Source organism: Cinclus cinclus, chromosome 3 (genome assembly GCF_963662255.1).
Source record: "Cinclus cinclus chromosome 3, bCinCin1.1, whole genome shotgun sequence".
NCBI classification, from domain to species: Eukaryota; Metazoa; Chordata; class Aves; order Passeriformes; family Cinclidae; genus Cinclus; species Cinclus cinclus.
The window spans coordinates 86,096,362-86,108,404 of NC_085048.1; the positions used below are offsets into that span (position 1 = coordinate 86,096,362).

The following is a 12,043-nucleotide window of genomic DNA, read 5'->3' on the forward strand; positions in this document are numbered from 1 at the left end:
TGCTTTTTGATGTGCTCCTCAATAGTGCTCCTTCCACTGCAGTGCTGAAAATTGTCACCTAAATTTTTGTGCTGCTTTACAAGGAAAAATTGTTTGAAAGCCATTCATAACAAGTGTGTTCTAGTGCTTGAACAGAGGCCAGAATGAAGTTGGATTAAAGGGCGTTTTGCCCTTGGGTTAAATGGCACTTTGGAAAATGCTTATCTGGTTTGTATTGTGCAAACATGGTACTTTAAGGTTCCTGTTGCAGTGGTAAGGCTGGATCAAAGGTCAAGGTATAAAAATATGAAGAATGATGAAATTGTACCAGATATAAATAAAATATGCTTATGAATTTTGTACTAATTGAAATAAATTACAAGTTTTTTTTTTTTCTTTTCAAGTTTTTTAAATTTTCTGGCAGATAAAATGTTGAGGATACCTAACATTTTTAACTAAGACTGGTAAACATGATTATTAAAATTGATGGGTCCAACCACAAAAATTCTGTAACTGTTTAACTGAAATACAGCTATTGTAGGTATGACTCTTGGGTTGGGAGAAAGTGTATGCCTTCCCTTTTGGTAAAGTATAAATTTTCTATGTTCTAATGAGCAGCTCATTCAAAATAACACCTTTTATTGTGCATGCAAGCAACAGGTAGTCTTTAAATGTAAAAATATAGCTTAAAACTGACAGTTGCCTTGTCTTGTCCCATCAAAACCACACAGTGAGCTCACTCTACTAGATTTTAATTTGGCTTGCTATGCTTTTTAAATGGATGGAGGAAAGACTGGCATACTCTATGACAGCCAATAAAACAAGAGAACCAGTACCCTTTTTGTTAGAAAGCTTTACATGCAAGCCAAATAGTTACCCCCATATGAAGAGAAAAATAGCTTGACAGGTTATAGTGCTGGGTTCTTTGCTCAGTTGAAAAGATTGTTGAATGTGTGCTGCTGTGGCCTAAATTCTTGGATACTGAGGAAACTTAACTTGCTCTAGAGGAAACTTTTGTGGTTGCTGAAGACATTATTAGGACACATTTGACAGTGAGCTGAAGAGAACACAGCTGCAACCAAATGTTATGTTTCTCTCTTCTTTCCTCTGTTTCAGATGTCATCTCAACCAAGGAGGGTGAAATCTGTAGCCAAAGCCCCTGCATCAGAAGAACTACCTTCATTTCTTAATTCGTAAGATCATTTTTTTCCTCAGGATTTTTTTAAAGGTTTATGCTTAGCATGAGCAATTGCATAAGAATATTATAAAATGCAAATTACTTAGGCTTCTTCATGCTCATAAAGAAGATAGGATGAAACCAAATTGCCAGTTGTCCAAAAAGAATCATGTGAATTATGTGTGTATACATCATAAAATGTGGTAGATTGTTTAAACCATTAACTCTGCAGCAGTGTGAAAGACCTGTATCTCTGTTGAGTCTCTCTACCTTTCTGTTAATTTTTCCAGTTCACTTTTTTTCATACCAAAAACTATTCAGACTGGCTCACTTAGGTATTTTTTTTTTATTTTTCTCATAAGCAATATTGTTGATTCATTTGTTTTTCAGGACCTCTGAATCAGAGGAGGAAGAGGAGGAGGAGGAATGGGAGCCAAAAAGCAAAATTGCCAGGAGACCTCGCTTGCCAAAGAAAACTGAGGCAAAAACTAGGGAAGCTGCTGCTCCACGGTCAACTGTGGCCAGGAAAATGGTTAAGAAGGTAGCAGTGAAAGAGGAAATGGTGAGTGTCTATAAGCGAGAGACATTTCGTTACTGTTCTTGGCAAGTAACATGAACAGTTTTTCCAACTCTGATTGCCTGAGTCTCATCAGCTGATACAATTCCACTGTTCCTGTGAGCGTTCGGCATGTTGGATAAACGTGGCATTGGATTTGTATTAAAGTGTCTGTGATCTGAGGGTCCTCCTTGAGAACTTTGGCCATTGATAATAGGATATGGTTTTCCCTGAAGATCCTTCGACAATGTAAATAGATAAATGCCTCTGTTCTTTCTGTAATATCTTTGGTTTTGGTATTGCACCTTTGATGTCTTCTACCTTTTCGCTGTCTGAGTACCACAAAAAAAGGCAGCCTGTGCTTACATTTCCTTGCACAGCTGTCCAATCCAGTAAGGGTTGCAGCTTTATTATTATTAATATAAAGTGCAGTTATAATGAAAATTAGATACATCTGTCAACTATTAACATCTGAGATCACATCGTACCAGAAGCCAGTCCTTCTGACTTCTGAAGATGATCTCTGGAGAAAGTCAATAAAGAATGTGTGGCTTGTCCAAGGTTAAACTGTATCTTGGCAGACCAGATCTCAGTTCCAGTTCCCATGCTGGGATCCTAACACCTCAGAAGTGCTTCCCTTTCATGCTGTTTCATTTTTTTGTTAACATGAATGGAGGCAAAGATAGTAGGTCAGTGTCTTCTGAAGGAAGGTCCTGTTAAATTCCTGACAGAATAATTTTATTTTATCTAAATAAGAGGTCTGCTGTGCGTGTTTATATTGTTTCATCCATGCAAGATACATTTCAGGTTACTTGATTTCTGGATTGGCATTTTGCTGCCAGAGATATTACTTGGGAAAATGTTGTCTGGTAGCAAGTCTTTTTGGAGTTTAAATTAAATGTTGGACCACTTCGTGACGCTCAGTGCTTAATATGGTTTTAATGTCTTTTTGGCAGGACGTATCCTTGCCTATTGCACCTGTAGAAGAAAGTAAAATGCAGCTTCTAAAACCTAAGGAAGAAAGTGCAGACACTAAATCAAAAAGTTTAAATCAAAAGCCAGAAGTGCCTAAGAAAATAGAAATCAATTCATTCCAAGGGAAGAACCAAAACAGTTTAGTGAGTAATGAAAAACCCTCAACAAGTGTTCCTGTAGTGAAACAAGAGAAATGTGAAGAGGAGTTTGCATTTGATGAACCGCCCTCTAAGAAGATTAAGTTGAATGCGTGTCCTGAAGGAAAGCCAGTTAAAAATCTGGGAGGCAACAAAATAAAAGAAGAATTTGAAATGAACTGGGATATTGTACAGGTATGAGATCTTTTCCTTTTCTGAGGTACCAATGAAACTACTTCCTGCACTTAGAATCTTAAACATACAGTTTGTCCACTGAAGTTGTCATTTAACTTCTGCTTAGGTTGTCTTCAATGTGTATAAATATAGATGCCTGGTTGGTAACTGTTAAAATGTCCAACTTACTTTGACATCATTCTGGTGACTTTGGCTGTCCTTAGTACAGAGCTTGCCTCTAACAGTTTGCATGGTTCTCATGTATGAGCACATGGATTTTTATTTTTTTTTGAAACTCCCACAGGAAGGGATGCTGACAGATTTGGCATGTTCGTGTGTAGTTTTACAACTTAATATTTAGTCAGTGTGGATCATTTAGTTGCAGAGATCCATTTGAGAGTTTTTATCAGTTTATGGTTCCATGAGGAAGGAGATTTGCATTCCTCACATAACAGTGACAACAAAGGAGATATCATCTTGGTTTTAGTGGGATTTTAACTTTGAAGCCATTCAGGTGGAGGCAGTTTTAGCATAGCTCTTGTGCTGGAAGCCTGGGTGTGATCATGCAAGATTTTAATATGAATAGAATGGGAATGGATAGGACATACTGTATTCATCGTCCTTAGTTTAGTTTGCTTAAGAAAGCTGTAAAATTTTGTGGGTTTCTCACGTATTTCTGGAAGTACATATGGAGAATTTGATCCTTGTGTGTGCTCTAAAAGGAGTGAATATGATTTTGCAGGTGTTGTTACATTTTTAGGCTTCAGAATGAAACTTTTGGAAGGCTTTTTTATCAGCTTTGTATAGTAACTGCTGTAGTGAAGTGCAAACAAATCACAATGGCTGAAATGTTACTAGGATAAGCTGCTTGAATAGGGTGTCAGTGATTCAATATTGGTACACTATAACTTTAGGAAGCTCAATTTGTGCAAAATCGTGTTTAACTTTACAAGGCTTGGTTTGTCTTGAAACTGTCAGTAGCATCACTAGTTTCCTGTTATTGGTTGGGTGGGATTTGGATCAACTTTGGCTTTGTGGGTTTTGTTTGTTTAGCTGAACTATGAAGTATGTCAGTGTTGACTTAAAAAAAAATTCCAGTTTTTCTGAGTTGCTGTGTACAGTTGATGGTCTTTTTTGTTTTATAATTTTGGTTTGATGTTTTTTCTTCCTTGTCTCTTTATTTTTTTTTTCTCAAGACATACTGCTTCCTGCATTTTTTACTGAGGCTACAAGTTTCTAGAAACATTGGTTGCTGCATGTCTTGCTAAAATACTGGGTGTGGTAGCTGGATGCATGAAAAGCCTGACATCCTGTATTGGGGAGGACAGTAGTCTCTGCTGGCCAGTGAAATGTTCTGGACGTGGTTTTGAATGTTGAATGAGAAGCTATTTAAAGCAATCTGCCATCCTTCTTAAATGTGTTTGGTTGTTGTGTTTGGGTTTTTTCTCTCCTTTGACAGGCCTTGTCAGAAATGACAAATGTTGAACCATGGGTATGCGCAAACTTAGTTTGGCTCTTTCAAGAAGAAAACACAATTCCTTTTATTGCTCGGTACCGGAAAGAGCTCATCAATAACCTGGAGGCCGATGCCTTGCGAGAAGTGCAGCACACATTGGAAGAGCTACGGTAAGTGAGTCAACAGCTCAAGGAAGGGATCTGGCTGGGAGGTGAGTAACAACTGGCTCCTGCTCCTGTCCCTCTTGTTTTACCTCTTTGTACACACTACAGCTGTAAAGGAAAACTAATAAAGAAAAAAAGTTTTAAACTGAGGTAATTATGTTTATTACATCTCTGGGGCTTTGTTGGGTTTTTTGGGAGGTTTGGTTTTGGTGTTTAGTTTTGTTTTTTTTTTCTCTGGGTAACAAGAAATCCAGAGTTACTAATTGCCAAAGAAAAACTAGCATTTTAATTTCTTTGCAGTTTATTAAAACTGCACAGAAAAACTTATGCTACAAGAGTAGGTAATAGCTGTTGGAAATACGTAGCATGATGAGATGGAAGCTCTACTCTAAAAAGAATCACTAAGAGCCCCTTGGCTCCCTGCCTGGATCAGGGAAGCTTCTGAAGAGCCCTTCTTAGGTTGGAGTGTACCAGGAGATGAGGTTAAACTCTCCCAGACCACTGCAGGAAAGAAATGATCAACAAAGCTTATTGTGGCAGTGGATGAGGCTGCTTTCATTCCATCTTACTTTTGAGTGGATCTGTGTTCTTGAGGTGGCAAGGGAACAGACTGGTCAGCTGTTCTGTCAGCTTGGTGTTGTCCTCCTGGTACTCCCTGTGCACCCCTACCAAGAAATTCTTGCCAAGGAGGGAAGGTAGCCTGACAGAGTTCTTGTCTGAACAAGTAATTAAATAATAACAAAACAGCTTTGCTGCTTGTGGTTGCTCCCATGTATCTTACTGAAGATGTAGGAATTTAAATCTGGTAGCCTGTACTTCATGCTGCAGAGCTATCTTGATGTGAATTGCATCTGTAAGAGCTCATCAGTGTGGATTTATTCTAGGGCCTATTTATTTGGCTTACAGGCCAGTAATATTAAAGAAGTGTGTGGAGCACCAATACTATCAGTGTTACTTGATGATTTTTCTTAAAGCTACCACAGGATATTTTGAGTTTTGAAGTAACTGAAGAGAGAGAAAAATGGTTAGAAACTTTTGAATTATCAACTTGGCTTGTTGAAGATTAGCATGAGCTACAATTTCCAGGGGTTTCAGAGAGTTTTAGCAGTGTAATATACAAGGTCACAATCAGTATACATTTTAATTCACTGTGAAATGTGGCAGTTAACGTTAATCTCTTGCATTTTAGTACTGTTGCAAGGAAGACACATATGATGATACAGAAGTTGAAGAAAGAAGGAAAGTTATCCAATTCCCTTTTAAAAGGATTGCTAAATTGCAGAACTTTGGAAGAATTAGACCATGTGGTCAGTACTATAGTCCTTTTCAGATCAACCTTAGTTTAAATGCAATCTTGCTAACTAACTAGTGCATAATGTCAAGTGCACAGCACGGTTGAAATACTTCCCTGCTTTTTAATAATAGTTTTTGTTTTATTTGTTCTTTTTGTTGTAAGTCTGCACCTTACAAAACTGGGAGTAAAGGTACCAAAGCACAGAGGGCCAAGCAGTTGGGATTAGAACCTGCTGCTCTCTCCCTCCTGCAGAATCCTATGGAACTCAATCTCTTTTCTTACATTAGACCAAATACCAAAGGTAAGTGCCCTGCTTCTTTGGGCAGTAATGTTCTAAATGTGTGAAAAGATTTTAAAAGGGAAATTACTTTAATTGTTTTGATGTTGCTGGAAGTTAGGCAACTACTTTAAATTCAGCAGTGCTTTTAGCAACGTGTGGTAACATGTTAACACGTTTAATGTCTCTCCAACCTTTCCTTTCTTTGTATTGTAAACAGTAATGATTATGGTATAGAAATGACCTAAATCTGGAGACCTCATAATTGACATCTGTATTTACTGGTAAGAGAGAGGGAACCACACCACACACCTGAGACCTTTCCATTGTTTTACTTGAATTCCTGAAGATTCAATGCTGGTTGTACAAGAGGCTTAGGCTCATACTCTGTACTGAAGGAAATGTTACCCTGCAAAGCATATCTTGATAAAAACTGGCCTAGGGGATTGGGAATGAACAGGAGAGTTTGTGTCTGAATGACAGTAGGGTTTGGAGAAGATGTAATTTCTGAAATTTGAGCAAGAACTTTTAACATTTATGATTGTCACATATAGACTGCAGAATTGCATGTCTTTGTGGATGTAGTTATGGGTGGATCTGTAGGGGGCAATCTCTGACAATAAAATATGAAGATTTCTGCAGCCTTCTGTATGATGTTAAAATAGAGATGTGCTTCTATTCTTCCCTGTCCCAACACATACTTTTTGAATTTCAGCATAAAGGTACTGAACCTCCTTAGTAATGCTGACTCTTGCTTTTCCCACTTCAGTTTACTTAAATATTACTAACAAAATTTGCTAATTTTGCAATGAAAATTAGTTACCAAATATCCTGGTTATTAAATTACTGCATTTTAACATATGTCATTACTTCATACAGAAGTGTATTGCAGCCATATGTCTGACTATTTTGGTGCAGTATAAAGAGCCAAAATAAAATTTTCGCTGTGAAAGTTCAGATAAATTATTTAGAGTATATTCAAAAGGAAGTGCTATTTGTTGCACTGTAAACATTAGTTTTTGAAAACCAGTACACCTATTTTTAATTCTATGCTAAAAATAATGCTACTTAGGTTTATATAATGGTCTGCTTTTGAAAGACATCAGAAGTTATATACATCTATGAACTGGGTCACTTGTATCACCTTGGGAGCTAGTTTGACAGCTTATATACAACTTGAGATCAGAGGGATTTTTTTTTTTTAAAAGGAATGATCTGCTTGCAGTACAGGAAAGTTTTTATCAAATCTTAATATTTGGTTCTTTAAAATTCTCAGTGTTTTTTCAACTTATCCTAAAAATAAACTGAAATTAAAAAAAAAGGCAGTTCATGTTTCAAGGCCCAAAGTTTGAAAGTTAAAAGAACAGGCCAACCAGAGAACTTTGTTCTTCTTTTTAGTTGTATGCATGGTGAAAAATTTCTATGATTACACAAGCACGTGCTGGTGGACCCAGTAAAGTGACTGTGTGAGTGGTGCTTTTGAATGGGAACTTTCTGATTATTTCTTAAATTCTGACTTGTTTGGGCCTATGCTAACTCGCTCAAATCATCTACTTGAGTGTCTCAGTCCATGTTCAGTATGATGCATATCTTCAAATTCCCTTAGCTTTGTGTTCTGACATCACTTCTACCATAAAAAATAGTAACTCATAGATGTAAGGATCCAAAATTTACAACTTCTGATATGTTTAGACATTTAATGATGTATTCTTATTCTGACTTTTTTTTTTCTTTCTGGCAGGTAAGTTTAATTTCCTTGTCTTAAAAAGGAGCAAGATATTTTTTTTTTATAGTGTGGAACTTTACTACCTAATGAGAAGGAGGGTTCTGGGTTAAATGAGTGGGTAGACCTGTTAAAATGGTGTAAATGAAGCTGTCCATGAGGCAGCAGAGTGAACAGCAGCATTGTCTGTTGTGTTGAAGGGACAGTTAATGCTGCATCTGCCTGCTTTTAGGATTCTTGCCGTTTGCTCTGAAGCATTCATTACTGACTCTTGCTAGAAGCAGAACTAGATGTATTGAATTAAAATACAAGATGTCTGTTTTATTTCATTATCTCTGCTTCTGGTCTAATTCAATCCCTTTGCTGAGGACAATTATGTGCTTCCTCTTCTGGCCATTTGAAGGAAAGAATGGATTCTGCGTGTTGGAAATTAACTGTATGATTCTGTTATCTCTCCAGAGATATGAGGACATTTATAACTGCATGTCTTTGAAGACATTTTATAACTTCAGTGTTTCATAGGGGAGGTCGATGGTACCCTGACCTCAAAAGTGTTGTGCAAACTCCTGCTACAATACAGTGGAAATATAAAACTATTCCACAGAGAAGACAGGATTACCTGCAAAGAATTTTAGGCAGTTTTCAATAGCAAAATATGTAGACTTCTGCTGTAGTTGCTCACTTTATTAAAACCTCAAAAATTTAATTTTTTCAAAAATTTTATTTAAATATCTAATTTTACTGTGGCACTATTTACATCACAAATGTCAAGATTTGTTAGCGTCAACGTAAAAAAATTTTTCTCTAATTTTAATATAATTTTGACATATGATAATGCTTTGGTCACTTCAGGCTCATTAAAAATAGTTTCAGATCTTTTGGAAGGGAAGCTTTAGTTGATAAAAAAATTAAATTACTTAGGATTCTTTAAAACCTTTGCAAGTCAGATACCTTTAATCAGTTTCCTTTCAGCTTGCATATGTTTTCTTAGTGCTTGTGCAGTTATGTAATTTTACTAGTTTTTTTCTATAATTATTAACTGTATATTATAGTGACTGTGTATTCTATAATTATTTTTTTCTAAGGGCTTGCAAATATCCAAGAAGTAGAGGCTGGAGTGCAGCATATTTTAGCAGACATCTTTGCTAAAGATAAAGATACCCTGGATTTTATCAGGAAATTGTGAGTTTCATTCTTATATTCTAAACTTTCTTGCTTACATGGTAAAATGCAGTCTCCTAGTGGCAGATACAGGACTTTTCCGTAGTGATGTGAAAATGGTGTTCCAGTGGGATGGAATTGGGGCCATTCCTGTGCATGTCCATTAGCCCTTCTGCCTGTCTGGCTGTCAGGGCAGTAGCCATCTGCTGTGAGTGTGGCATGATGCTGTAACTCCCAAAGAATGAAAAACTCTGTGCTTTGCCCTATGTATAGTAGATCTTCCTTGCAGTTAGTGATCCATAAGGGAGTTTTTCCTCCTTGCACTTTGTTCAAGCTGTAACTCTTCAGGAGCGAATCTGCTTAAGCTCTTGCTCCGATAGCTGACTTGACACCAGTCAGTGTAACTAGTGTGCAGTGATGATTGATTTTGGCAATGGTAGCCAATAAGGCAAACAAATATGACTGTTTTTAAAGCAGGACTCACTGAGCCTGTAATTGTGTTAGATGAATTTAAGTTTTCTTGCATTACCCAACTTCAGTGTTGTCATGTTTGGGGAGTTGGTGTGACAGGGCAGTAGTCACTTGTTATTTTATTTTGTCTGCTCTGTGCCGTCTGAAGAGCAGAGAAGTGAGTTATTAAAGGACATGCTCCAATTCAGGAATGTGCAGAGTTGTTTTGAATCAGTAATGTGATGATTTCAATGAAGGGGGTTGGTTTGTAAGGGATGTGCTGTCACTGCCTGACTGTCCCTTTGATTATTTTGACCACTGGAAGTTCTTTAGTAGAATACTCAGTGCTTTACAGATGAATCCTCTTAATCTGAAGTGTTTTGTATGTATGATAAGCATGAGGAGCATTCAGGCTTGACTGTCATTTTTTTTGCAACTTCCCCAAATTTGTTGTGTGAAATTGAACCCGTAACTGAAATGTGGGTGGTAGCTTTTGAGTCTCCATTCCCTTGAGGAGGAGGGCTGTGATCAGTTTTTTCTGCTTGAATGTCTTCTCTTGGTATGTTACACTCAGAACACATTGTCACCTCAGCATGAAGTTATGTCATCCAGTTCTGCAGGTAATTAGAGTTAGCATCACTTGTTATTGAGCTGATTCCAAACTTCATTTTTATTTGATCTATGCTGTAATGACTTGTTACAAGTTACTTGCTAAAATACCTTATAAATACCTGATTTTCTTCTATTCAGATGCCAGCAAAGGTACATTTCCATCCAGTCAACATTGGCAAAAGTGTCATCCAAAAATGGAAGTGAAAAAGATATTGATAAATTTCAACTGTACCATGAGTTTTCTTGTAATATAAAGAATATTCAGCATCATCAGGTACCACTTGAAATTTTAATTTTTTTTTCTTAGAATTTTAACTGTAGTAAATGTTGCTTTGATTTTTAATTTTGTTGCTTAAAACTAAAGGCTTTTTTTTTCCTTTACAGTTATCAGAGGTAATAGAGGCTTTCAAATTCTTGAAATGCAAAAATAAGCTCTTGATCTCTGTTTTAAGAAACAGAGCAAAGGTCTGCTTTTCAGTGCCCCAAAAATGGGTCTTGCAAGTCATCATTTTTCCCTTTTGTGAAGCATTTTCAGGTATCCTAAACCCCAAGCTTAGACTTGTATAACTAAAGAATAAAATACAAAGAAAGGAGGGCTGAAGCAAACTTAGTAGCTGATGACAAGCTGCTGACTTGACAGCTAGGCTATCCCTATTACTGAAGTTCAAAGGCAGAAGTGTGTTGCACTCAATGCATCTGTCAAGACCTCTGCACTAATTCATAACTAACCACCAAGTGAATTGTCTCTTGTTTTACTTACCATCACCTATCTTAAAAATAAACCCAACAAAAAACCAGTTAAAAAATTAAACAAAAATCCTAAACCCAAAACAAACTATAGTATCACAGAAGACAGACCACTTATATACTTCGAACTAGAACTGTCCTTTTCCTTTAGAAGACCCTGATATGCTCTTAGTTTTTCTGTGCTTTCTGTGTTAAACCAGTGTATTTTGAATTTAAAAAGGGTTAATTTATTGCCAAAAGAAATTTCACAACATGGGCAGGCTAATTTTTAAGCTGTTTTCCCCACTTCCAATATGAAAGGTGAAAGACTAAATAGCTACTGTTGATTTCAGTAGGCTGGTCTTGCATAGATGTTTGAAGAGGTACCTGTGGTTTTTCTCTTTGTAATTAGCATGTGACAATTTACTGTATTTATATTGATAGTTATTTGGTGAAAAGTTGTTTCTAGGGTGTCTGGAAAAGTTGGTAGAGCAATCTATAGGCTGTTGTGGTAACATTGACAAAGACTGGTGGATTCATCATGTTATGATGTACAGATTCTTTTGTGTCCTTTTTTGCTTAAGGAATACTTGAGCTGAACCAAGGAGTACCGATTTTACCTGCACTCACAGTGGTGAATACCACGATGTTCACTCAGTGCATGTTGCATAAGTGTTTCCTGGGATGATGGTATGATTTAGTTCTTGTCCAAGGCATCAATTTTTTTACTAAAGGAGAACTGTTGCTTAGCTACAGCGAGGGATAAAAACTATTTCTCAAACCTGGTCAGCACTGTTTTTTATCCAGGATGTGTCCTTAGTTTGTCCATTTGTTGTTAAGATTATCTCGATCTGCTTTGGTTGATTCTTCCCTGTGGCTGCTAACCTGAATACCTCTTTCTTTACCCATTCTTGCTCTCCAGTAATAGGCACTGATTGTGCAGCAGGCAGTCCTGTAATCATGGGATGGTTTTGCAGTGTGAGTTGTAGAAGTCTGAGTTGCTTGTGCTTCAGGGAGGTTTCGTGGTTCAAGGTGTGACAGGGCTCTCTCCACTAGTTGAGCAAAAAATGCGTTTTATGATAGCTTCTGACAAGTAAAATTTGCTGTTTTGTAAATATACTGTAACTTTTCATGTTTGTTTTTGTTTTTTGGGTTCTTTCTTCATTTTTCAGTTTCTGTATT

At 36.9% G+C, this 12,043-nt stretch overlaps 1 protein-coding gene across 1 annotated transcript in view; it reads left to right on the plus strand.

Annotated features, from left to right (window-relative positions):
- The first annotated feature begins 1,095 nt into the window (after positions 1-1,095).
- Positions 1,096-12,043, plus strand: part of SRBD1 (S1 RNA binding domain 1) — a 116,047-nt gene continuing 105,099 nt past the window's right edge. Inside the window, exons 1-8 of the mRNA XM_062489239.1 lie at positions 1,096-1,172; positions 1,547-1,718; positions 2,669-3,019; positions 4,458-4,624; positions 5,808-5,925; positions 6,075-6,213; positions 8,998-9,094; positions 10,274-10,409. Of these exons, the coding sequence (XP_062345223.1) occupies positions 1,096-1,172; positions 1,547-1,718; positions 2,669-3,019; positions 4,458-4,624; positions 5,808-5,925; positions 6,075-6,213; positions 8,998-9,094; positions 10,274-10,409 (1,257 nt within the window). The remainder of the gene's footprint in view (positions 1,173-1,546; positions 1,719-2,668; positions 3,020-4,457; positions 4,625-5,807; positions 5,926-6,074; positions 6,214-8,997; positions 9,095-10,273; positions 10,410-12,043) is intronic.